The following is a 27,920-nucleotide window of genomic DNA, read 5'->3' on the forward strand; positions in this document are numbered from 1 at the left end:
AAACAGTACTGAGTTGGCAATGAATACATTGCCAAAAATCTGTAATGATTTGAACAATTCAAACTGAAGGGTCTAGGCTTCAGTGTGGTCTGACTTCAGGAAAGAGGTCTCCGTAGTTTTTCTATAAAGGGAAGGAGAGAGATGCTGTGGTAGCTGGAGGGAAAAGTGAGGTCGAGGGAGGGACTTTTTAAGATGGAAGAAATGACAGCATGTCCGTGTGCAGAAGGAATGTTCCGGGGGGTGCAGGGCAGGGAGCAGTGTCTGGGGGAGGAGATGAGAGTGGACGGAATCTCATGAGCATGAGACGGGGGTGGCCTTGGCTCGGAGCAGGGACTACGCATATGAGTCACAGTGGGAGGGAGCTTCCGGTGAAACAGGCAGCAAGCATTGCCCACTTAGACTTGAGATCACACGATGACCACAGTGACTATGCCAGGGATGCATCCCAGATGTTCTGACTCTCCACTGTTGGTTTGCAGTTTCTCTTCGAGCACAGCCCTCTCACCATGACACTTCTGGTTTCTGTCCCTTTTCTTCTTCATTGCTTGTTTTCCAGGCATGAGCTTTTAGTTTGCTACGGGGGCGGGGTGTTAAAAAATAATTCCTCCTCCTTTCAAATATAAACTTGCAGAAAAATATTATTATAGAAGGCTGTATTTGAGCTGGTGGAAATCCTCATTTATAAAACTACTGGTGGGCTACCCTGGTGGCGCAGTGGTTGAGAGTCCGCCTGCCGATGCAGGGGACATGGGTTCGTGCCCCGGTCTGGGAAGACCCCACATTGCCACGGAGTGGCTGGGCCCGTGAGCCATGGCCACTGAGCCTGCGCGTCCGGAGCCTGTGCTCCGCAACGGGAGAGGCCACAACAGTGAGAGGCCCGCACCGCAAAAAAAAAAAAAAAAAACAAAAAACTACTGGGAAGGATGTACTTTGAAAACTATAAGACATTATACAAAAGTTATTCTTCAGGAAAGAACCTTCAGATCATCTCTTTAATTCCAAAATGGAACAGAAGTAGCTGGGGAAGAAGAGGCAAAGCGTTTTTAAGGAGAAGACAGGGAAACTAGACATCAGCCTCAGTTCTGCCACAGATAAGCTGTGTGGCCTTGAGGAGGTTACTTAACCGCTCTGAGCTGTAGTTTCCTCACCTGGAGAATGGGAATAATGCCTGCTTTGCAGACTCTTTTGATAATCAAATGAGTTAATATGTATAAAAGCAGTTTCTGAAGTATAGACACATATCATTAATGAAATAGGATAATCTTATTTTTGCAAGATTATCTTACTGCAAACATGACATCATGGAGACCTTTATTCCTCATTGGGACTTTTTCCTCCTCGTTTGTAAAAAAAAGTTGCTAGACTAGATTTCATGGTTTAAAAATGTATGTGTGCATGTGTGTGTGCGTGTGCATGTATGTGTGTGTATACATGTACATGTACTTTTGTGATAAATTGCTTGCCCCAAGTAACTTATAAAATACTTTTGCTTGCCAAGCCTATGATTTTTCTATCCCTGTTTAAGATTTGAAGACAAATCTTCAAAGACTCTCTTAAGGCTTGCCTCTAAATGAAATTCTCACTTAAAGTCTTACTGATTTTTTTGTTTATTTTTATAGCATAAACCCAAAATAAATGGAAACATCACTGAAAATTTCAGTTATGTCATCGACAAGTTAATTCCAAAAACAAACTACTGTGTATCTGTTTATTTTGAGCCTAAAGATCCAAGAAAAATAAATAGATCTCCCTTAAAGTGTACCCTCTTTCAACCTGGATGGAAATCAGGTATGACAGTTTTTGAAAATTCATGTTTTGCTTTTACTCTGAGGGAAAACCTATTTCAAGAAAAGAATCTGAAAGTCGTGGAGCACTAAAGGCATTTCTTCCAACAAAGGCACATAACAGAGATGTTTTCTGTCAATCAGTCTCTACCATGTGGTGGAGTCACTTTTACATTGCCATACCATGGGGACAAACAGCTATCTTCCTTGTTAACATCAGAAATCCTCCTGAAGTGGAAATGCTTTTATTTCAGGGAGTCAGGATCAAGTTCAGTTCTGTGTGCCCTTAGCCTGGCCATTATTCAAGTCAAGTGCTGGAGGAGGCTGGGTTGCTGAAGCAACTGCCTGCAGAGGTATCAAAGGGTAGAATGATGGATGTGGTAAGGTTCATATATGTGGCCTGGCTCTCAGGAAGGTTGGCTGTAGCTCATAGATGAAAGAGAAACTTGCCAGTGTGGATGAGATAGTCACTGCTGAATGCTGAAAGCCCTTCTGTGGCCAAGGCATCAGAACAGTAAACAGCATGCTCCCCAAGCCTTCCTTCGAATGGAGGAATTTGCAGGGAGAACAATCCTTCAGCCTTAGGAACATCCACTGCTGATTATTTTCTCAGGAAGTCACTAGGTCTCCAACTGTTTTGCCAAAAGTGAAAATCTGTGAAAATCTCCCCCGCAAAGAAGTCTTTCTGAATTTCCCAACCCCAGTGAGAGTTTCTTTAATGCTCTGATCTACCAGAGTAAAAATAAAATAAGATGAGATTTATAAGGAAGTGACTGTAAGTGCTATGGCTTATTTGTGTCTGAAGTGAGCTTCACTAACCAGTGCCTGGCACATCAAGGTGCCTGGTGTTTGCTGTAACTCCAGGCGGTGTGATTTTGTTCTCCAGTATTCCTCAGAATCAAGTGATACACAGGCTAATTTTAAAGGAATGATACACAGGCCAATTTTATTTCATGACTTTAGCTTAAATAATTTATATAATGTCAGTTAAATATGGGCAAACCTAAAACTGCATATAGATTCTTCATGCCTACAGAAATGTAAACCCCAAACAAATGAACATATCTGTGTTCTAACACCAATTCTCAACATCAACCAAGTGTCCAGAGATTCGATTCATTTCTGATACTACAGGGAGTTAGCGCATGCCCCACAGGTTAAGGGGCTCAGTCCCACAAGACTGCCTTCACTACAGATGCCAGCAAATCCTACAAGGCCTACAACTTGCCATACAAGTCCTAGGTCCCCAGGCTACCCACACCTCTGTCCAACCTGGCTACAAATTCAGAGGTTCCCAGATTTAATAATTCGCTAGAATGACTCATAGAACTCAGGAAAACACTATGCTTACTCTTACCATTTTATTATAGAAAATACAAATGAGCAGCCAGATGAAGAGGTACATAGTCTGGAAGGTTGCAAGTGCAGGAGCTTCTGTTCTTGCAGAGTTGGGATACACCACCCTCCCTATACTTTGATATGTTCACCAACCAGAATTTCCCCAAGCCTCACTGTCCAGAGTTTTTATTGGGTTCATTACGTAGGCATGGTTAATTAAATCATCGGCCATTCATGATTAACTCAATCTCCAGCCCCTCTCCCCTCCCTAGAGGTCAGGGGTGGGACCAGAATTTCCAGAAGTTCAGCTCATTAACATAAACTCAGATATGGTCCCCCAAAGGAACTCCCATCACTGAGGAAATTCCAAGGGTTTTTGAAATTCTGTGCCGAGAACCAGGGACAAAGGCCAGATATTATTATTATTATTATTATTATTATTAATTATTATTATTATTACTACTACTATACCATGATCTTATAAACAAACAGAACTGTGAAACCAATTGAATGAAGAAATTATTTCTCCTCTGCTCAACAGAATACTTCTGTACTACAAATCTGTGGGGGGCTTTTTCCCACACCAAACACTTCTTCCACATCAGCTCATCGTCATACAATTTAACTCAATTCTAACACCATCTGCTTGGAGAAAGCATCAGATCCCACAAGTTAAGGGCTCAGTCCCACAAGACTGCCCCTCCCCCACTTAAACGCCAGTCGCAGGTTCACGTTGTCACGTGGACTCTGACCAAAAAGCTATAAATCGGAGATTCCCACAATCCTCTCCTTGGCTTTGATAATTTGCTAGAATGGCTCACAGAACTCAGGGAAACAGTTTACTTACTAGATTCCTGTTTATTATAAAAGGTTGCAACTCGGGAATAGCCAGAAGGAAGAGATGCATAGGGCAAGGTTTGGAAGTTCTCCAAACCCCATCATTTAGGGTTTTTAAGGAGGCTTATGTAGACATGACAGATTAAATCCTTGGCCATTGGCAATTACTTCAACCTCCCACTTCTCCCCTCCCCAGAGGTCAAGGGGTGGGGCTGAAAGTTCCAACTCTCTAAATCACAGGGTTGGTTCCCCTGGCAACCAGCGCCCATCCTCTGGGGCTTTCCAAAAATCACCTCCTTAATGTAAACCAAGTGAGGTTGAGAGGGGCTTGTTATGAATAACGAAAAATGCTCCTTTCACTTTCTTTGCTCTAATCACTTAGGAAATTCTAAGGGTTTCAGAACTGGGGACAAAGACCAAATATGTACTTCTTATTATAAATCACAATATCACAGCAATAAAAAACCCAGTAATGTGACATGACAGACAGTGGTTTGCTGAAACTCAGTCTGCACTTAAGTGAGTCCAAGCCTGACTAAAGGCACTGCTTCTTTGGAAGTTGATATCCTTGTTCTGTGATGGTTCAGTATCTCCCCTGACTTTTCTCTGTTTCACCCACTAAGAAATGGTCGTGCAGCAGCATGCTGTCCCATCACTTCATGTTTCCTTGGTGTGAACACATCATCTTGCCTATTGTCAACCTCCATTATTTTTATCATTACATTAGACAGTTAAAGTACAGGTATGCCTCACTATCCAAATATTTCATGTCGCAATTCTTGTCTGAAACTTCAGGAACCAAGTAGGTTCATATAACGTGGCCCCTCTCACTATCCAAACTGGCCGTGTGAGCCACCCTCAACTAGCCAAACTCAGGGACCAGGTGGGGAATTCTTGAAGGATGACCTGGGACCAGAGTTAACTTACTGGGACTCAGTGGTGAACACTGGTATCTTAAGGCAGTATTGATATGGGGGAATTTAGTCCAGAGAGCTGGAGAAATGTCTCCCCTTTGTCAAACATTAAACTAATTGGTTGGCTCTTTTCAGTAAGGTCCTGAGGGAAAGCTGTGCTTATCCGTTTGACAAAAAAAAAAATTTTTTGGCCGTGCCACATGCATGCACAGCTTGCGGGATCTCTGTTCCCCGACCAGAGATAGAACCCGTGCCCCCTGCAGTAGAAGCGCAGAGTTCCAACCACTGGACCACCAGGAATTCCCCATTTGGCAAATATTTATCAGGGGTCTACTATGTGCCAGATTCTTTTCTAGATACTGGGGATACAGCAGTGAACAAAACAGATAAAAATTCCTGAGCTTATAGAGCTTATATTGGGAGACAGAGAAACAAGATTAAAAAATAAAATATATAGTGTGTTAAGTGATGGTAAGTACTATGGAGAAAAATTAAGCAGAAAGGGTGCAGGGAGGGGGGCCATTTCAGGTAGAGGGTGGTAGGTCTCTTTTAAATAGGGTGGTGTCTTGTTTACATTCCCTAGAAGCAGAGCCAAAACCAAAATTCTAGTTCAAGTGACTCATGGGGGCAGGAGGAGGGGTGGACACATGGGTCAGAATTCCATGACATTGCTTCTCCAAAGAAATCACTTTGGTTCACAGAATCCTCTTCAGGAATGTGAGCTGTATACGTGTAAGAATTTTGTATTATAAAGGTGTGCCTTTATGGCTAGATCTGATTCTAGAACTGCCATTGATATGACATGCCTTCATTCAGTCTTGTTTTTTTAATTGGAGTATAGTTGATTTACAATGTTGTGTTAGTTTCACGTGTACAGCAAGGTGAATCAGTTGTACATATACATATACCCACCCTTTTTTAGATTCTTTTCCAATATAGGTCATTACAGAGTATTGAGTAGAGTTCACTGTGCTATACAGTAGGTCCTTATTAGTTATCTATTTTATATACAGTAGTGTGTATATGTCAATCCCAATCTCCCAGTTTATTCCCCCCCGCTTCCCTCCAGTAACCATGAGTTTCTTTCTTACATCTGTGACTCTGTTTCTGTTTTGTAAATAAGTTCACTTGTACCATTTTTTTAGATTCTACATATAAGCATATGGTATTTGTCTTTCTCTCCCTGGCTTACTTCACTCAGTATGACAATCTCTAGATCCATCCGTGTTGCTGCAAATGGCATTATTTTGTTCTTTTTTTTTTTTGGTTGAGTAATATCCCATTGTATATATGTACCACATCTTCTTTATCCATTCGTCTGTTGATGGACATTTAGGTTATTTCCATGTCCTGGGTATTGTAAATTGTGCTGCAATGGACATTGGGTGCATGTGTCTTTTCTAGTCATGGTTTTCTCTGGATATATGCCCAGGAGTGGGATTGCTGGATCATATGGTAGCTCTGTTTTTAGTTTTGTAAGGAACCACCATAGTGCTCTCCATAATGGTCTTACCAATTTACATTCCCATCAACAGTAAATGAGGGTCCCCTTTTCTCCACACCCTCTCCAGCATGTATTGTTTGTAGATTTTTTGAAGATGACCCATTCATTCCTGATGGGAATGAAAGGGGTTTGTGAATCTTCTGCCATCTGAGGGAGCAGACCTTCACTGAGTTTCTTTCTGTTCATTCTTTAACCTTTTGCAAGACTTTAAAAATATATGAGCCATCTTTACTTTTTCCTCTCCTGTATTTGTTTTGCCTGAGGCTGTGGCTATAGGATTAATATTAAGAAAAGTCTTTCTGGAAATTTAAGAGAGCCTTAGTTATGTAACTATTGATTTCTTCTCAGTCCAGTTGGACTTATGGAAGAAAGCTATTTTCATTCAGAAAATTGAAATTTTCCAAAAGTAATTTTGACAAGAAACTAAAGGAGAACTCATAACAGGACAAAGCAAGTTCTTGGCTCCTGGCGTGGCCAAAGTCCAGCTTCAGAGTGATGCACCTGTTTTCTTCAGACAAACTCCCCCTTTCCACTCCTCCCTGCCTGTCATGCATGCTAACTGTGCCTGTTGAGCATTGGAGACCTGACTAGTGTGACTCAGAAAGCTTTTTTTTTTTAATTTTGATAATTTACACTTGAATGGTCACATGTGGCTAGTGGCTACCATATTGGACAGTGCAGTTATAGAGCATAATTATCAACTGGAAGAAATTTTACTTTTAAAAACTGAATTTTTATCAATTTTTTAAAATGTATACTTGGATTACTTTCCATTCTTTGGTATTTAACAATAGTTTTTCCAACTTTTGCCCCCTTGATAAACCCCTCCACCGCCAGATCAATGTACATTTATTCCCAAACGCAATTGTTCATTGGATTTATTTTGAAATAAAGCCATTTAATTTTTCATCAACAGAGTCATCAGAATCTGCCGCAATAGGAGGAATAATTACTCTGTTTTTAATAGCTGCTGTCATCATAAGCATTGTAATGATGCTGAAACGGATCGGTTACATATGCTTAAGAAATGATTTCCCCAAAGTTTTGGTAGGTATTTTTTTTTTAATTCCTGTCTTTATTTTTCATTTTAACTTAAGAATTTTTATTACATGCTTAAATATTTACACAGAAGAAAACCCCATTGTCTCAAAACATCAAGGTGTTTTATCACTCTGGATTCTTTTCCATCCCTATAAACCTCTATTTTGAATTTTCTGCTTTCTTTTTATACTTTGTCCACATATGATTTCCAATAATCAACATAGTTTTCCATTGTTATTAATGTCTCCTTTTTCCCTTAATCATTTCTCAACTGTAGGGCATTTGGATTGATTTCTTTTCCTTTCATGTCTGTCTTTGGCCATTATGAACAATGCAATGAACATTTTTATACAGGCTGTCTTTTTAGTTTGGATTACTTCCATGGAATAGATACACAAAGTGAATTTATCTTATATAAAAATATAAAGAATTAATTTATAATGCTAGTGTCAACATAGAGATGGACACCTTTCTCCAAAGCTCTGCTGGCATTAATTAATCATTTTTTCTACTTTTGTTCATTTATCGCAGGATAACTGTCCCCCAGAGTTGCTCTTATTTGTGTTCATTGTTAGTGAAACCAGCCATTTTGTCTTCATATTTTCTCTCTGCTTCCTGAGACATATTCTTCCTGCTCAAAGCCTTTAGCACTCAGCCAAGTCTGGGTATTGATCTTACATATTTCTAAAGCCTCCTCATGTGCTTGACTCAAGTACTTTGCCCATCATTTTTCATTTTCCCTACTGTGTCACTTTCCTTCTACATTAGAAAATTATCAGAAATATCTTATTTTTCTATGTTTGAACTCATTCACCTTCTTCTTCTTCTAATTTTTTTAACAGCCACAAATAAATATCCCTCCACAGGTTATAAAAGTGTAGTGTTTTTTTTATTTTGGGGTTTGTTTTTTTTTTTGCGGTATGCGGGCCTCTCACTGTTGCAGCCTCTCCCGCTGTGGAGCGCAGGCTCCGGACGCGCAGGCTCAGCAGCCATGGCTCACGGGCCCAGCTGCTCCGCGGCATATGGGATCTTCCCGGACCGGGGCACGAACCTGCGTCCCCTGCATCGGCAGGCGGACTCTCAACCACTGCGCCACCAGGGAAGCCCCTCTTTTTATTTTTTAATTCTTTTGTTTCTTTAAAATTTTTTTAATTGAAGTATAGTTTATTTACAATGTTGTGTTAGTTTCAAGTGTACAGAAAGTGATTCAAGTGTACAGGAAGAATATATATATATTCTTTTTCAGATTCTTTTCCAGTATAGGTTATTACAAGATATTGAATATAGTTCCCTGTGCTATACAGTAGGTCCTTGTTGTTTACCTACTTTATACATAGTAGTATGTTTATGTTAATCCCAAATTCCTAATTTATCTCTTCCCACCCCTGTCCCTTTTCCCTTTTGGTAAACATAAGTTTGTTTTCTATGTCTATGAATCTATTTCTGTTTTGTAAATAAGTTCATTTGTATCATGTTTTTTAGATTCCACAAATAAGTGATAGCATATGATATTTGTCTTTCTCTCTGACTTTCTTCACTTAATATGATAAACTCTAGGTCCATTCAAGTTTTTGCAAATGGCATTATTTCATTCTTTGTTATGGATGATGTGTGCTTCTTTTTCTTGTTCTTATTCAGGTTGGGTTGGGGGAGGGATTGTTTGGGGGGAGGGGTGCTTTTGGAGTTTTTAATTACAATTAGTATTTGAACCTAGATGGCATTTGGTTGTAGCTTATGAGAAGTAAATTGCTCTGTGTTGGATTTCATCCACACTATGATCCCTGTATTGCAAGAATGGTTGGTTTTTATCTATCAGTGTAACTTTTATCTTTGTATCTTTAACAATGTATACTTTGAATCTTTTATGTTAGTGTTCAGTTTCAAGTTTACTCTCAGCCTTTACTCCAACTCTTCTGTTGGCCATGTACTGCTTTGGCCTTGAGGTCTTAGGTAAATCCCACTCCAATTCATATTTCTCATGCAGCCTTGAGATATAAAGGCCTCTAGCACCACACCTATCACCTCCTAGGTAATCTTCTGCCTGAATTACCTAAACTCATTACTAACCCTCCTCCCAGTCTCCCTGGGGCTCTCCCCATCCTTAAAATGCACCCAAATTATATGCCAATTATATTTATACCTGTTATTGTGTTAACCCCAAGTAATGACAGGAGGTATTGTTATCTTGTGTCTGCCTGGTATTTCTCCATTAAAAATTGTTACTCTATGTTTAAGTAAAAACACTAGGAATAGTAAAACAGAACACCCTAGGTCTAGTATGTTTGTGTATGTATGTTTAATCAAGAACAGATGTTAAACATTTTAAACATTGTCTTTTCTCTCTCTCCCATCCCCCTCCCCTCCCCCTCCTTCTCATCTTTTGCATTTAACAAATAATGTGTTGTGTATTTACTGTGTGTCCACATGTTATAGGTGCTGGGGATCTAGATGTGAATAAAGCAAAGAAAAAAATGTGCCCTTATGGAGCTTAAAGTCTGAAAAGTGGGGGAAGAGACAATGATAATTTATAGATGTTATGACTGGCTAAGTAAGAAATTCAGAATCTAGAGACGAAGTATTAGGACTAATAGGTTTAGCAATGTGTTACACACAAAATAATCAATATAAAAATGCTTGCATTTTTATACACTAGCAACAATCACTTAGAAAACAAATATATTTTTATATAAGTTGCTTTTCAACATCCAAGAAATTAAGTACACAAATCATAGCAAAAAGCTCTGTGAATTTTCACAAACTCAATGTACCCACATAACTCACACCCAGATCAAGAAAGAAAACATGACCAGCCTCCCCAGAAGTCTCTCCTACCTATTAGTCACTGCCCATATTCAGGATAACTACTTTCCTGATTACTAACAGCATAGATTAGTTTTACCTGGTTCTGAACTTGGAATCATACAGTTAAATGGAATAATGCGATTTAAATGAAAACATACTGTTTTTATAATATCATTACAATGGTAATAAAAATACTTTAAAAACAAGGAAGATATCTAACAGAAGATGTCAGAAGCCCATTGTGGAGAAAATTATCTAACCTTATTGAAAAACATTAACAAAGATCTAGTCAAATGGAGATCCCAGAGACAGACCCACATATGCGGAAACATGACTAATGACAAGTAGGAATTGCGATGGGGAAAGGATTGACAGGTCAATAAATGTTATCTATATGGGGGGAAATGAAATTGGATCCCTACCTCACACCATACACAAACATCAATTTCAGGCTTATTAAAGACTGTAATGTGAAAGGCAAAACTGTTAAAAGTTTTAGAAGGCAATAAAGGAGATTCTTACTTTGGGGCAAAGAAGATTCAGCAGAAACCATGAAGAAAGAAAAGTGATACCTCTTCTTACATTAAAATTGAGAACTTCTTTCCATGAAATGTTATCATAAAGAGAGTAAAATGTTAAACCAGAGACTGGGGAAAATTACATGTAGCATAAATAATCAACAAATAATTGGCATCTAGATTATAGATTATATATAGAGCCCCCATAAATCAATAAGAAAAATGATGAACAACCCAATGGAACAATTCATCCCAAGGCTAGGTCTGGATAGAGTCAGGGAAGAGTAGGCTTGTCAAATTGGGCAGCCTGAGCAAGAGAATAGAGAGGAGGAGGATGTCATTGATGATTCCAGGTCTGTGAAAGGAATCTCATGACCACCCTCCTCAGCATGACCCCATTGTAGCCAGTCTCCTTAGCCCACCTCACCTTCTGTGTCCTGGAGGTGCTGGATCAGAGCAAGCTGCAGTCTCCCTGCTCTTCTCATCTCTGACCCTTTAGGGGTCACCTGCCTCTTTAAGGTCCTCCAGTCCAGAGGGCTTTGACCCCAGTGGAATCGGCTCCCTAGAAGCTCTCCTTACTCACAGTTCCTTTATACCCTTAAGAATGTCAGCAATCCAGGGCTGAAATCTATCCAGACTAAATGGATAGATTCCCCCTGACAAGCAAGAAGCAGCGTGGAAACAGCAGTAGGAAGGAGTGGACCAGTCTCTGCTGCAGGCAACCTCCTAGTTTGAAACCCAGCCTCCACCACTCAGTATTCCTGAAACTTGTGAAACCTGGGCAAGTTTCTTAACCTCTCTGCCTCATTTTCTCATCTGTAAAGTGGGGATAAGAATAGTAAGCCTACTTCACAGAGCGGTTGTGAGGGTAAAATGAATTATAACGTGTAGATTCCTAAAAGCAGAACCCTGCACATAGTAAGCGCTATGTAACCATTAGCCATTATTTTTTTTGTTGTTGTGGTCATCATCCTCATCACCACCTTCCCCATCACTGTGTAGTTAAACCTCATTAAGTTTTATGATGTCAAAAAGTAAAGAACAAACACTCAGAATTGATACCCTCTGGTTTTTGTTTTTTTTTAAAGAATTTTTATACATTGTCAGTCTGGGTATTTCCCGGGCTGCCTCCGTTGGAAAAAGTGGCTACCGTGGAGGTCATTCACATCAACAGAAAGAAGAAAGTGTGGAATTATAATTATGATGATGAAAGTGACAGCGATAATGAAGCAGCCCCCCGAATAAACGCAGGTGGTTACACCACGCACGGACTAACGGGCAGGCCGTGTCCCGCCTCTGTGTCCTCGGCCACCTTGGAAGACTGCAGTGACCCGGCTGCTGAGGAGCATGACCTGCCCGAGCCCGAGGCTGATGCTGAGGCCCTGAGGGCACCAGGGCCCAGCCCCTGGCAGTCGGAATGCACAAGCAGGGGCTACCAGGGGAGAGGGAACCTGCTGCAGGACACCTTTTCCGAGGAGGACAGCAGCCCCGCGGAGGAGTCAGGGGAGAGAATTGTCTTCAATGTGGATTTGAACTCTGTGTGCATGAGGGCCCCTGAGGACAACGACGACTCAGAAGTCATTCCAGTGTTACCATCTGGTCCAGAAGAGACAGTTGTGCTAGAGGACCCTGATGAGACAGAATCGAACCTTCTTCTGGTGGCCAGTGGAGAAAGGACACAACTGCCCTTCCCTGGCCCCTCTGCGGAGTACCCGTGGCCTGAAGATGCTCCTTCTGATAAAAGTGACACTTCCAAGTCGGATGTTGACATGGGGGATGGTTATGTAATGAGATGAATGAATCAAGAAATATTTAATTAACTTAGACGCCTGCTACCTCCGGTGCTGTCCCTCCCAGCACCCGCACTTGCTCCTTTGGGGTCTCCAAGTGTTCTCCGAGGGAAGGATTAGGAGACTGGTGACATCATCTGTGCAAATTCCCAGTCTGGGGGAAGGGGAGGTGGGAAACAGAGTATTCTGTTATCATTCATTGCGTTGTTTACCAGTTCAAAGTGATTTGCTTTGAAAGGAAAAGGCCCTGCCCATTCCCTTTATTCTCATGGATGTCTAATGTTTCTGCATCATGTTTCCCAGCGTAAAGAGCAGGGTTTATAGCAGGAGCAGTCAGCATTGTTTTCCACAGGCTCCAGGGAAGAGCTGGAAAGCAGCAAAAAAAGAGGAGGGAGGCTGGGCTGCAGGAGAGAGAGGAGGGGCACACACCAGGAAACAGAAGCACACGCTTCAGGTTGGGTTAGAAGTAGGGAAGGTCCATATGACCCAGCAATCCCACTACTGGGCATATACCCTGAGGAAACCATAATTCAAAAAGAGTCATGTACCACAATGTTCATTGCAGCTCTATTTACAATAGCCCAGAAATGGAAACAACCTAAGTGTCCATCATCGGATGAATGGATAAAGAAGATGTGGCACATATATACGATGGAATATTACTCAGCCTTAAAAAGAAACGAAATTGAGCTATTTGTAATGAGGTGGATGGACCTAGAGTCTGTCATACAGAGTGAAGTAAGTCAGAAAGAGAAAGACAAATTCCGTATGCTAACACATATATATGGAATTTAAGAAAAAAAAACTGTCACGAAGAACCTAGGGGTAAGACAGGAATAAAGACACAGACCTATTTGAGAATGGACTTGAGGATATGGGGAGGGGGGAGGGTAAACTGTGACAAAGCGAGAGAGAGGCGTGGACATAGATAGTTAGTGGGAAGCAGCCGCATAGCACAGGGGGATCAGCTCGGTGCTTTGTGACCGCCTGGAGGGGTGGGATAGGGAGCGTGGGAGGGAGGGTGATGCAAGAGGGAAGTGATATGGGAACATATGTATATGTATAACTGATTCACTTTGTTATAAAGCAGAAACTAACACACCATTGTAAAGCAATTATACTCCAATAAAGATGTAAAAAATAATAATAAAAAAATAAAGTTGCCCATTAGATGTCAAAAAAAAAGAAGTAGGGAAGGTCCAGCCAAGTCTTGGGCACCTCCCAGATGATATTCTGTTGCTTACACTCTTGAAAATTCAACTCTCAGCCCCCTGCACAACCCTCCTCAATCTGAGTGAGGAAGACAGACACACCAAGTGAGGGGCGGGTGACTAATACAGAAACGTTTGCATAAGGGAGAGGGATAGAATCTCTGTGTCATATTTTAAGATTTAATTTTGTACAGTGGTTGGAGGTTGATAAAAAAAAGAAAACACGCTTTTTAATATAAACTTGGGAATGTCTTCAGAGTTGTTTCTTATTAGACAGGAGATATATGCAGAGGATGTGTGGTTCTGCTGGCATCTCTAGGTTGCACAAAACTCTCTCCAACTCTGTGCAGTGGCCTGTGGGTGCCAAAGGCACATTCTCCCTCCCTGCGTTCAAGTTCATGTGAGGTGTTTTAGCGACAGACGTCAGGCAGTGTCTTACACCCCCTGGTACTTACCCTGCTCTGGGTTTTCCAACCTCACCACTACAAAGCTGAAAAAGAGGAAATCAGGGCTTTCTCGGCAGTGTTGTGAGAGAAACGATTATTGCCAAAGAACTGACTTGGCTTTGTGTTTTTGCTTATCCCTGGGGGGAGGGGGGAGTTACGGTAAAGAAGGCCCTCTCAACTGGATTTGCTAATGGAGTGCTTTAAAATCAGTTTATTTGAGGGGAGAGGGGATTACAGAGGCCGTACCCGTTCTCTGGAGAAAACTTGGGGAATACTGCATGGTGTAAACCACCACCATCCAGATATCACCTGGATGGAGGGTTGGCGTTGGAGTGTATTTATTTAACTTGCGGCTCCTTTCAAAGCACGCATTTGATGTAATGGGGACACGGCACGTACAGTTTTGCAATCTGTTTTACAATCTGTTTTCCACTCGCCCGGAGGAGGAAAACGCCCTTCCACCTCTGCCCCTGACCCTGCAGATCGGGTGAGAGCGGCCTCTCGAGACAGGCGCGCGGGGGCGGGGTCCGAGGCAGGGGCGGGGCTTCGTGTCGCCCCGCCCCGCCGGCTCCCGGAAGCAGCCTCGGGGCGGGGAGGCCGGAGCTCCCCTACGCTGGCGCGGAAGCGGGCGTAGGGGCGCGTACCCCGGTGCCCGGCGGCTGCCCGCGGCCTCCCGAGCGCCCTCCCGGGCTCCATGCGCGACCATGGCGCAGAGCCTCCGGAGCTGGCTGGGCGGCTGCCTCCTGGTGTCAGGTGAGGGGTCTGCTGGGAGGGGACGCCGGGCATTCTCCGGAGTGTCGGCTCAATCACGCGCCCGGCGCGCTTCCCAAGCCGGGCTGCCTGCGCGGAGACCCGGCCCCGCCGTGGCGCTGCGTCCCGACCCGAGGTGCGCTCGGGAACCAGGGGGCCCGGCTACGACGTCGGGCAGCGATGGCCCCAAAGACGACCCCTGAGCGGACCCCAGAGGCGCACTCAAAGTGACTAAGTGCCTGGGCGGGCTGTCAGGGCCTCCCACTAAGTCCCCAGCACCCCAAGATCTGAATTCTGCCCCTCAACTCTGCAGCTCTATGGTTTCTGAGTTCTAAATCCAGTGAAACCCTTCCTGTCCTGCTCTAAATTGCCAGCCCAGGTTCAAACAGCACTATGGATCCTTTCTTCCTTTCTGATGAGCTCATCCCTGGCCTTCCAGGGTACCTTGCTCTCCGGTTTCCCTCCTACCTACCAGCCTGTTTCTATCTGGGCTCCTCCCCCCCTCTACCAGATCTCCATACAGCCAAGTTCATGCCCGAGCCCTCTCCTCTCCTTCCCCTACACTATCCCTTTTGGGGGGTATCAGCAGAACTCTAGCATTAAATACCAGCTATGGGCTCATGACTCACAAATTTATATCTGTTGGCATTAGTTGGGTGATGGGCCGGTGGCGGTTTAATATACTCTTCTCTGTACTTTTGTGTATGTTTGGCATTTTCTATTAAAAAGTTTAAGAACGATTTCTGTCTCTAGCCCAAATCTATATTCTGTGCCCCAGGCTCATTCATCCAGCTGTCTCTGATATACCGACTTACGTAGCCTTCAGCATCTCAAACCTAATGCAAATTCTAAACTGGGACTCTTGATTTCCCTGTCCCCAGCCCCAGTCAGGCCATCAGGTGCTTAAGCCAGGAATGGATATTAACATCTACTTCTTCACACCAAATGTATCAGGAAGCCTAGATCTTATACCTCTGGAAATATATCTAAAATCCATCTACCCATCCCTTCACACCTTTCTACCACCACCCAAATCCAGGTCACCTTCAGCCATCCCCACTTCACTCTTAACTATCCTCCTCCCCTTAGCAATTTCTTCTCTTCGGATACAATCCAGACTCCTCAGCACAGCTAAAGCATGTCTCTCCTTCACCCACATGCCCATTTGAAGACTTGGAGCCATAGGGAAGACCTGAGTATTGGATATGGTTATTTTGTTGGACAGCCTTTTAGAAGAGAGTTGCCAACATTTTCCCCTTTATTTTTACAGCACTAGGAATGGTGCCACCTCCTGAAAACGTCAGAATGAATTCAGTTAATTTCAGGAACATTCTACAGTGGGAATCGCCTGCTTTTCCCAAGGGGAATCTGACTTTCACAGCTCAGTACCAGAGGTAAGCCTGGGGTGCTCTTGGCAGAGGATGGTGGCTTTGGCTGGGCTGGGCACCCAGCTTGGGCCAGACCAAGGAGACAGTCTGCCTGCTGTCGCCCCAGTGACCTTGACAGCCCAGGGGGAGCCTCTCTCCTGGCCTTCTTCTTTCTGTCCCAGAAATTCTTGTGAAAGCTCTGTTCTCTGAAAACAGACAAGTAAAATCCTTTTTCCTTTTTCTTGTGATGGTTCATGGTGTGACAGACATTTTATCACGTAGGTGGTGAGTGTCACCGGCCACTGTGGCAGCCTACCGCAATGCGAACATATCGGGCTTGTCACTATTAATGTTTTTTAAGAGACAAATGCCAGTGGTGACCATCTTCCAGTTCTTAGAGTAGTATTGCTAGAAGTCAACAGTGGAAGCTATCCAAGAAAACGGAGGTATTCAAAGCAGGCAGGAAGCCCCTTGCTTGCTTACCACCGACCCCCTCAGGTAGGTTATAAACTGCACACCCCAGTGCTGCGGGGTGCAGATCATTTGCATAGTGGGCACTCAGTTACTCTGAAATTGATTGTAAGACAGCTGCTGGCTGTTGGCTGTGTCCTCTGAAGACAGCAGACGCTTATGAAGGAAGGGTATCACCAACCACGATTGCCTCAGTGGTGCTCTGACCTCCCAGGACCTGCCCGGCCTGTTGTTTTTTCCCTGTGCCAGCCCTCCCTTGGCAGCCTGCCACTGTACACCACAGGCTGGAGTGCAGATGACGCACCTTTGTGTCAGGTGCAGACAGCAACAGGAAGCCAAAGGCCTGTGAGCCGCACACCTGCTTCCTGTGTGACTCAGAAACTTTGTCAAAAGCAGACAACTCCTTCAGTGAGGAGGGAGGAATTGGGGGTCTCAGATGCCATGGATCCCACACTCCTCCCACCCGGCCTTTATTTTACAAACATATCCAAGACCTGCTAAGTCAGAGAAGAAGGAGAAAGATGAATAAGATAATCCTCGTTTACATTTTTTTAAAACTTTTTAGTTCGGGGCTTCCCTGGTGGCGCAGTGGTTGGGAGTCCGCCTACCGATGCAGGGGACGCGGGTTCGTGCCCCGGTCCGGGAAGATCCCACATGCCGCGGAGCGGCTGGGCCCGTGAGCCATGGCCGCTGAGCCTGCACGTCCGGAGCCTGTGCTCCGCAGCGGGAGGGTCCACAGCGGTGAGAGGCCCGCGCACCGCAAAAAAAAAAAACAAAAAAAAACACAACTTTTTAGTTCGAAATAATTCCCAGGAAACAAAACATTTCAAAATTTCAAGTATAATACAAAGAACTTCCAAAGAGCCTATATTCACCAATTTTTAAGGTTCGCCACATTTTCTTACTTTTGCCCCTTAATATTTCATTGTGTACTTCATAAGAGCAAGGATAACCTTTCACATCACTGTGGTATAGTTATCAAGATTTGGTAGCTTCACCAATGATACAGTCCTTTAAGTCCATATTCCAGTTTTGTCAGTTTCCCCAAGGACTTAATTAATAAGCATCATTCTGAGATTTATTTTTCTCCTGCGGTGTAGTTTCTAGCACTGACTCGTTTTATAATTTCGTCTCTGTGTCTTCTCCACTCTGTCTTGACAGCTCTAGGGATTTCACTGTGGAAAATGAACTTCCCTCTCTGTCTGTCCCTCTCCCCTGTGGTTTATTTCTTGTTGTTCTGTTCTTTGCTTCTTTGCTATTGCAGTAGAGGTGTTTGGTTTTAGGTGTTTGTCTTTGAGATGCGAGCCCCCAGTAACCAAGAACGGATACCTGGGGTCCAGGTCTCCTCAGCATAGACGTGCAGACCAAGCGTGGCCTGTGCTGGGGAAAACAAAACACGTGCTGGGTGTGGAAGAAATTTGATCTGAAAAATCTGATTACCCTTCTGTGGCTCTGGAAAAGGTTTGATTCGAATTTAACCTGAGCAGTTGCATAGCACAAACTCTTGTTGTATGTGTGCATTGGGTAGGGCTGGCCGGTGGTGGAGGGAACTTCAGAGGATGGCTTGGTGATTTTTTTTTTTTTTTTTTTTTTTTTTTTGTGGTACGTGGGCCTCTCACTGTTGTGGCCTCTCCCATTGCGGAGCACAGGCTCCGGACGCGCAGGCTCAGCGGCCATGGCTCATTGGCTCAGCCGCTCCGCGGCATGTGGGATCTTCCCGGACCGGGGCACGAACCCGTGTCCCCTGCATCAGCAGGCGGACTCTCAACCACTGCGCCACCAGGGAAGCCCCCTTGGTGATTTTAATATGGAAACATCTAAAACAATTAGATGTAAATATGGGGAATAGATCCTATTAGATACTTAATGGGAAGAAAACTATCTGTAGATGCAATAAAAATGACCTAGTGAAAGGGAAGTTATTGCAGAACAACTCTTGCAATACTCTGTGTTCCACCCAATTCATGCATTAGTTTAAATGCATGGAAAGAAATGGCCACATGTGAGAAAACCCCCTTCATGAAATGACCCTTGGATTTCCCCAGTGATGGGATGTTAGGCAGCCACAAAGAGTTGATTGATTAGAGAAATGTTTGTGGTCTATTAAGGAAAAAAGCAGACAGTGAAATAGAATAAGCCCAATTATCTCTGCCTCCTAAGAATGCAGTGGACTGTGGAGTGGTGCCTGAGGCAATGGGCTCTGAAGTCAAGCAGACCCAAGTCCCATGGGGGAGTTTCTTAGGCTCTCTACGCCTGTGCCTCATCTATAAAATAGGAGTGACGTCAGTTCCGCCCTCCTGGGGTTGTGGGTTGTGAAAATTCAGTGAGATAATACTGCGAAATCAGTGCCCTACCTGACACCTACGTGCTTGACAAGTGTTGGCTGTTATTATTTTTATCACCATCACCTTCATTGTTACCTCTTAGGGTAGCCAGATTGGTTTTGGCACAAAGACAGGAAGGTGCCGGTCAGACAAAATTCTTACTTTTTGCAAGACCAGAGCCTGGATTTCCTTACATCAGGGGGAGCTAATTATAGCTCCTCTGGCTGTTGTGACATTAAGTTACACACACCTGGTAGGTATTCTCAAACATTCCTTTCCTTCCACTTCATGTTTCTGCCACCCTCCCTTCAGGGGTTGGTGCCAGGGCTGGAGATCTGAGGTCAACGAATTTTATAATTTTTCCAGCGTAACTGAACAATAGTCACTTACAAGACATTATTTGAAATCATTGTGATACACTTATTTTGGCTAATCTGTGAATATCAACATTGCACAAACCATGCCCCACAAGTTTCAGAAATACATAGTCAAAGAAGGCAGCTTTCTTGGTCAAATATGTTGAATACTCAACCCCTTTTTGGAAAGACACGTTTTATTAGGATATGAAAGTCTCTGAGCAGTTCTGTTGTGAAGACAGACACCTATTCATGTCTCACCCAGTTTTTGCCCCAAATTGTTTGACTGTGGGATGGATTATTTTTGAAATGTCTTATGATACCTCAAGGATCATTAAGGTTCCATGGAGCACAGTTTGGAAAATGCTCGTATGAATGATACATAGTATTCTTTGAAATTGACAGTAAAGAATTTGCTTTATTCTTCTCACATAATCCTCCATTATCCTTTGGTAGCAGAAGAATAAAGCACCAGTCAGCCTCAGAGCGACCGAGGTTAGCACTCTCATGATTTCTTCTGATTTTGTAGTTATAGAAAATTCCAAGATATATGCACAAGTACTGTCTTGACGGAATGTGATTTCTCAAGTCTTTCCAAGTATGGTGACCACACCTTGAGGGTCAGGGCTCAATTTGAAGATGAGCATTCAGACTGGATAAACATCACCTTCTGTCCTGTGGATGACAGTAAGCCATCTTGGTTTTTATTTTGTTGTTATGTCATCATCTTGCCTTGATTATTTCCCCCTTGGTTGGCCCGTCAGCAAGAATTCTTTGAGTGCCCACCAAGTGGATGGCCTTGCACAAGGAGCTTAGGGAATGTAATAAAGAGGGCTGTGGCCTTAAAGAAGTTTGTGGGAGAGATAGGACAGGATAGGCATAAAGCAATAAGATAATTAAATATAAATTTGATGACTTTAATGCCTCGAGGGTAAAAACGAGTTGGGGCCAGTGCTGTTAATGAGAAAAACTAGAAGGATTTGTGTGTTGAATTTTGGAGGAGGAAGTCAGTTTGGAATCATGACTTAAAGAAATGTGATACAATCAGCAGAAGAATAAAGACTGATTTTAGGCAGGTGTAGAGACAGAAAGACCAGCTGGCCCAGGATGAAGGACAGAGGGACGGATACAGCTGATGGCAGATGGGTTGGGTCAGGCTGGCTGGTCGGCATTGAAAAAAATATTCCCGGGTTAGAGCTGGAAGGTCATGGGGACCCACCAGAGGTCATGAAATGAACATCATTAGAACATCAGGAATTGAAAACTAATTAAATCACCAGATAGCAATTGAGAGAATAAGGAGAATAAGAACCTCATGAACTAAACTCAAGTGCAGCCCTCCAAAGAGCAGATCGAGAGATGCATTAGAAGGATTGCCCAGGACTTCCCTGGTGGCGCAGTGGTTAAGAATCCGCCTGCCAATGCAGGGGACATGGGTTCAAGCCCTGGTCTGGGAAGATCTAGTTTCAGACTTTGTTGGAAAATGTATTTTCTGGAAAGTGGTTTAATTATATAGGTTCAACACTAAAAATAGAAATACTATCTGTTGCTTCCAACCCAGCAATGGAAATAAAGAAAATTCAACCCAACAGAAAGAAAAAAAGAGGAGAGGAATAAGCCATTAAAAAAAAAAAAAAAAAAAAAAAAAGGAAGGGACTCTTTACAGAAAACACAAAGTAATATAGTTGGAATAATTCCAACTATATCAAATCACAGTAAACATAAATGGACTAAACCTGATTAATGAAGGCAAAGATTAAAAGATTTTTTTTTTTTTTTTAAGAAACAAAATCCAAGAATCCTCCTTAGCCACGTCTGTCAGTGTCACCTCAGCAGTGTATCACAGGGCAGAGTACTTCAGTAGCCCAGTTGGTCTGCCCAGTTATGAAGAGTAAATGTTGATGTTTTTAACATGTGAATTTTGATTGTCATTTTGCTTTGTTCTCATACTTAGCCATTATCGGACCTCCCAGCATCCAAGTAGAAGCACTTGCTAATTCTTTACATATGCGTTTCTTAGCCCCGAAAATTAAGAATGAACCTGAAACATGGAGCATGAGGAATATTTATAACTCATGGACTTATCATGTGCAATATTGGAAAAATGGCTCAGATGAAAAGGTAAGCATGGCAAATCACATGCATTGCAGATGTAAGCTCCCTCTCCTTTGCTCAGTGTTGGTCAGAGGGAGGCTTTGCCCAGTGGCAGCACCTTATGGTCCAGAGCAGGGGTCCCCAACCCCCAGGATCTAATGCCTGATGATCTGAGGTGGAGCTGATGTAATAATAATAGAAATAAACTGCACAATAAATGTAACGCGCTTGAATTATCCCAAAACCACCCCCCCGCCCCCGGTCCTTGGAAAAATTGTCTTCCACGAAACCGGCGCCTGGTACCAAAAAGGTTGGGGACCGCTGGTCCAGAGGATCTCAGGCCTGGTCCTTTGAGCTCCAGAAGCTTCCCCTTGTGGGGGATGGCCGGTATGTCAGGTCACGCTTCCCAGTCCACAAGGGCAATGCACAGAGCAGACTTCCTGGGTGCTGGTGCAGGAGCTCAGGCCTTTCTCTCCCCAAAGGGAAGTTGCCTGAGAAGGCGGAGCTGACTCAGCTGTTGGCTGGCAGAACTTGGAGTCAGCGGAGTCAGGTGATCAGTGAACGTCTTCTGTTACATGGCATGAGGCCCCAGTACACCACAGAATAGTCAAGTCCGTGTCCAGGGCAGCCCCAGCCCTGGATGAATGGTGGGTGTCACATTTTACTGGACTGACCCCACTCTTCCCCGTTGCTTTCCTCCTCTTCCTTTCACAGTGGGAAAGGGACAGTGCCTTTCACAACATGGGGGACAGTGCCTTTCACAACATGGGCTGGGAGCAGAAAGATCTTGTTGGAACATTGCCCCCGCCATTGTGTGACTCTAGTCACATTCTTTTTTTTTTTTTGCGGTACGCAGGCCTCTCACTGTTGTGGCCTCTCCTGTTGCGGAGCACAGGCTCCAGAAGCGCAGGCTCAGCGGCCATGGCTCACGGGCCCAGCCGCTCCGCGGCATGTGGGATCTTCCCGAACCGGGGCACGAACCCGTGTCCTCTGCAACAGCAGGCTTAACCACTGTGCCACCAGGGAAGCCCTCTAGTCACATTCTTGACCTCAGCTTCTCAGGTCTGCAAAATGGGCATATAATCCACTTCATTAATAAAGTGGGGATAATAACCTACTTTATAGGATTGTTGAGGAATTTAATGACATAATGAAAAAAGTAAGCTTGTCCCATTACCTGAACAATGGGTGTGGTCAATACGTGAGGTTCCCGTCCCCTTGTGTAGATGTGTTAAGACTATTTTCATTCATCTTTGTTTAACTCTTACACTTAGTGCTTCTGAGTTGAATGCTATCTGTGGTCCTAAACTAACTTACGTATATTTTATGTAAGTTAAGTTATGCGTATGTTATCTCCTCTGCATTAAATGTTGATTGTATCACTGATTCTCAAGCGTTTGGGAAGAAAGGATCACCTGTGTGTATTGTCTGAGGAATGATGTAATTAAATGTACATCTACATACTATGTAGCCCCCCCAAAATCTCAAGTTAATCCCCCCCCCCAAATGCTCTGTTGTGATCAATTCGTAACATATATAAATGTCAGATCACTATGTTGCACACCGGAAACCAATAAGATATCGTATATCAACTATACTTCAGTTTTTAAAAATGCTCCATTAACTGACGCAGGGTATCTGCCTTCTTCACAGAATAGATGATTTTGCTTATAGTCAAGACCCCAGGATTTGTGTGCCTAGGAAGCAACACAGAAAGTTTTATGGTCACTTATCAAATGCAAGTGTCCCTGCTAAAGTCTGGGGTGCAAAGATAACTCCTGGAGCTAGCAGCCTACTGTGATCAAGGATCAGATTCCACAGTTACCAGGCCTGAGTGCCTCCTGCCCCAGGCATGAAATTCAAAACCCAGTTTATCTCTTTAGCTTCTTATCTAGAATGTGCCCTCAGGACAGGCATATGGTTACACATTTGTGCCTTCACTCTGCCTGCAGTGTGGAAGACTTCGGTGTGACACACAGAGTGTTGGGAAGGCTGCCTGCTCCCCAGTGCCTCCCTCACTGTGCCTGCAGGGTCACCTTTACCAGTTTATAGGTGCTATAGACTCAGCGTTTGTGTTCCCTTCCCCCTCTCCCCACCCCACCCACACTCCCCTGCAAATTCATACTCTGAAACCTAATCCCCAATGTGATGGTAGTAGGAGGTGGAGCCTTTGGGAGGTGATTAGGTCATACAGGTGGAGCCCTCATGAATGGGATTAGTGCCCTTATAAAGGAGGCCCCAGAGAGCTCCCTTGCCCCTTCCACCATGTGAGGACTCCTGAGAAGACCCAGCTATGGACCAGGAAGCAGGTCCTCCTCAGACACCAGATCTGCCACTGCCTTGATCTTGGACTTCCCAGCCTCCAAAACTGTGGGAAATAAATGTTGATAAACCATCCAGTCATTGGTATTGTTACAGCAGCCTGAAAGAAATGAGATTAAGTGGTTCCCTTTTAGAATGCAGGTGTCTCTGAGAGAGTGCCATATTAGGTCGCCGAGCTAAGAGCATTAAAAGCTTTTAGAAATTCTTTCTTCCTGATGGGAGAAAGTGAGAAAAAATCAGAAATTGTCCAGAAGTGAAAAAAGGCTAGAAAAGCCCTCACATCCATGCCACCCTCTTCCATGTATGCTTCTGATGTGTCAGCCTCTGAGTTTAGCCTTGAAAAAAATGTAAGGTTTTAGAAGTATTGGGTTCCTGGAAATGAAAGCCAGGTGTTTTTTTGTTTTTTTTTTTTTTTTTCTTTTTTTTTTCTTCCTGCGGTATGTGGGCCTCTCACTGCTGTGGCCTCCCCCGTTGCGGAGCACAGGCTCCGGACGCGCAGGCCCAGCGGCCACGGCTCACGGGCCCAGCCGCTCCGCGGCATATGGGATCCTCCCAGACCGGGGCACAAACCCGCATCCCCTGCATCGGCAGGCGGACTCTCAACCACTTGCGCCACCAGGGAAGCCCGTGTTTTTTGTTTTTTATTTCTGCTTTTAATGATTAGAATTCATACTGTACTCTTCATGTTTTCAATTGGTAAAATCCAATTCTGGCCTTCAGTGAGCTTCGCTTCTTACACAATAAAGGAATCAAGCTGTCATCAGGCCCAGCCCCCAAAGAAAAGTAACCAATTACTAAAGTAAAAACAGAGTCTGTGCTCACTTTCTATTGCAGCTCCTATTCAGGTAACAGATTTTTCATAAGGCCCTCCAGTGAGGAAATTGTAACCATGCTGGAAATATAGGCAGTATGTACTCTTTTAATTCCCTTTATTTTGCTGTAAACTATTTTGGTTTCTCAAATTCAGAAATACATCATCAATTATGATATATTTAAATTAAACTAAGATGAGTCTGGGATGCCCCCACCAGAGTTAGGCTGAGGGGTGTGCCCTCAAGGGGAGTGGATCCGCTTGGGGGCGGGCAGCTCAGGTTCGTGAACGGAGAAGTGATTCAGAGGAGACCCCCCAGGCAGCCTTGTCAGGAACATGCTCTGGACTTAGAAAATCACACTGAGCCTTACTGCAGATGACTTGTGTGTTCATTCGCCAGAAAATCACACTGAGTCTTACTGTAGGTGACTGGTGTGTACATTTGCCAGGGCTGCTTTAACAAAGTACTGGGTGGATGAAACAACAGAAATGTATTGTCTCAAGGTTCTAGAGGCTGGAAGTCCAAGATCAAAGTGTCAGCAGGACTGGTTCCTTCTAAGGACCATGAGGAAGGATGTGTTCCAGGCCTCTTGCCCAGCTTCCGGTGGGCGCTGGCAATCTTTGGGTCCTTAGTATATAGAGGCATCACCCCAATCCCTGCCTTCACCCTTACGTGGCATTCTGTGTGCACGTCTGTGTCTAAATTTTCTCCTTATAAGGACACCAGTCGTATTGGATTGGGGCCCACGCTAATCACCTCATTTACCTTGATTACATCTGTAAAGACCCTCTATCCAACCAAGTCACTTCCGAAGGTACTAGGAGTTAGGACTTCAACATCAGATTTGGGAGGGGCAAAACTCAACCCATACAACTGGTTTATTTTTTTTAAAAAAAGGAAGCGGGATGGCTTGCGTGTCATTTAAACTGGAGAATTCAGGGCATGAGGTGGTTTGGCAGGACCATGCTCAGTCCTTGCCCTGCCCACCCCGACCTCAGAATGGTCTCCGGGGCCCCTGAGACGACCCAGGAGGAGCACCTGCTTCCTCCATCCTCCTATTTTGAGCCTGAAGGAGAGATTATAACCAGTAAGTGGGGCGGGGGGGGAGAAGAAAAGATGACGTCCCTTCACTGCTGAGGCACGTTCTTATTTTTGTCTCTGTTACTAGTTTCCACTTACTGGTCAGTATGACTTCGAGGTCCTCCGAAATCTTGAGTCACAGACAACTTACTGCGTTCAAGTTCGAGGGTTTCTTCCTGATCGGAACAAAACTGGGGAGTGGAGTGAGCCTGTCTGTGAGCAAACAGCCGCTGACGGTGAGTCTCGAGATGCACCGCCTGCAGTTCTGTGTCCTCTGAGCATCTTTCTTCTGAAGGGAGGGCACTGTGCAGCTTGTGGCACCTTAGTCCCCCGACCAGGGATCGAACCCATGCCCCCTAAAGTGGAAGCGCGGAGTCCTGGCCCCTGGACCTCCAGGGAAGTTCCTCCTCTGAGCATCTTAAGTAGCTTTAGAGACTCCCCGGGAGTGTGAGGGCGGCCAGAAGGCTCCTTAGAGATCATCATCCAGCTCCAACTCCCACCCAGTTCAGCCGCGACTGACCGCCTCACGCTGGGAAGGAGACCCCACCTTCTGAGGCAGCTCGTTCACTCCTAGACCAAAGGGACTGATGGGTGATCCTTCCGTCCGGGGAGCTGAGGCCTCCCTCCACGCGTCCGCCTCCAGTGTGCTCGTTCTATCCTCTTGGGCTCCCTGAAGCAAGTCCTCCCAAGCCCACCCAGCCAAGATCGAGCCCTGACACCACCCCCGCCAGAAGCCTTTCCTTCCGAGGCTGCGCATCTCCAGTTCCTTCAGGCGCATGGGGGAAGGGTTTGGAAACCCCTTCACTGTGCTCAGCAAGCCGGTTTTAGGGTTCCTCGTGAATTCAGGACCTCAACGCAGTCCCCCACATATGATGTGTACCCCAGTGTCTAGCAGAGTGCCTCTACGCCTGGTGTTTCTTTAAAAAAAAAAAAAAAAAAAACATGGAGAAGGAGGAAGGGAAGGAGGAAAAGAGGGAGGGGGAGGGCACCAGTTGGCCTAGACACTGAGTGATTTTGTACGGATGCATTGCATGGGCGTACAGAATGACAAAAACTTGTGGCCTAGGTGTCTGCGTACCAACGTCAGGCCTTTTGGGGCCTTTTTGTTACTTAAGGATGTCCAGAGGTTCCGCCAGCTCAGACCACAAAAGGATGCATACGTGCAGGTCCGCTCCTGACCATTTTCATGTACGGAGGCCCTCCTGGAAGCAAGATGCTGATCGGGGGGCTACAGAAATACAAAGGAGAGTAATACAGAATGCCCTCCAGAGAGAGAGCAAAACTCTTCATCTTCCGTGTCACTGCAGTTCTGAGGCATCAGGTTCTTCGTGAGTGTCGGGGTTTGTCCTTGAACATATCTCTCTCCCTGTCTTGCTTTGTCTCATCAACTGATGTGCTGGTAGGGGGTTCAGGATCCTTACCGGTTTGTTGTTTAAACTGTTGGTGTGTCTAGGATATACCTTCCTCTAGACCGCGTAACTAGTTGCTTACTGGTCACCAATCCATCTGAGTATAGTGGATTATTATGTAAGCTCTTTTGTTTTACTGTCCACAAAGTCACCATGAAAGACTTTGGCAAATATCAGCTGAAATTGACACCCAATGCCAAGTGCAGCATTGTCACAACTGTGTCCCATGAGTGATTATGGGATATGTCTCAAAACAAGAGCCCGGTAGTCAGATGTGCTTGGAAATGATGGTACGCCGCATTTCTCTCTCAGAAAAGTCACCCTGTATATTAGCATTTTTAGCATATTTGATCTCTCAACATCTTTTTTGAGGATGAGCATTCCAAGGAAAACAGCTTGGGAAAAACCAGCCCATAATGTGCCATAATTTACCAACAAGTAACCCTGTCCAAAAAAGGAAAGGCAGCCACTTGGAGCTAATTTCTTCTCGGTGTCCTCATGTTATTACTTTTTGTTATTGTCCTTATCTTTCTTAAGTATTTGTAATTAGCCACTTAACCATCCATTCCAGAATGTTTGTATTTTTTTCTGGATATCACATCAAGCTTTCCAGCCTGGAGTTTCCTGAATCTTGTTGTTGGGTATTTTTCCCTCATTTTTTTTTTTTTTTTTTTTTTTTTGCGGTACGCGGGCCTCTCACCGCTGCGGCCTCTCCCGTTGCGGAGCACAGGCTCCGGACACGCAGGCTCC

At 44.3% G+C, this 27,920-nt stretch overlaps 1 protein-coding gene across 9 annotated transcripts in view; it reads left to right on the forward strand.

Moving 5' to 3' along the window:
• Nucleotides 1-27,920, forward strand: part of LOC309805914 (interleukin-10 receptor subunit beta-like) — a 51,477-nt gene that overhangs the window by 13,155 nt on the left and 10,402 nt on the right. For 3 of the 9 annotated variants that reach the window (XR_014294331.1, XM_082624289.1, XM_082624291.1), the window contains exons 1-5: nt 14,764-14,938; nt 16,206-16,329; nt 19,983-20,140; nt 21,408-21,574; nt 25,850-25,997. Coding sequence is in view for 7 of the 9 variants with exons in the window: in XM_082624289.1 (XP_082480415.1) it covers nt 14,890-14,938; nt 16,206-16,329; nt 19,983-20,140; nt 21,408-21,574; nt 25,850-25,997 (646 nt within the window). In the remaining 2 variants the exon portion in view is untranslated. Of the gene's footprint in view, nt 1-1,619; nt 1,789-7,293; nt 7,425-11,826; nt 13,921-14,763; nt 14,939-16,205; nt 16,330-19,982; nt 20,141-21,407; nt 21,575-25,849; nt 25,998-26,827; nt 27,090-27,920 lie in introns of those variants that run through there. The other 6 variants (XM_082624288.1, XM_082624290.1, XR_014294332.1 and 3 more) reach the window with 5 other exon arrangements.

Source organism: Mesoplodon mirus, assembly GCF_964341445.2.
Source record: "Mesoplodon mirus genome assembly, chromosome: 6".
Lineage (NCBI taxonomy): Eukaryota > Metazoa > Chordata > Mammalia > Artiodactyla > Ziphiidae > Mesoplodon > Mesoplodon mirus.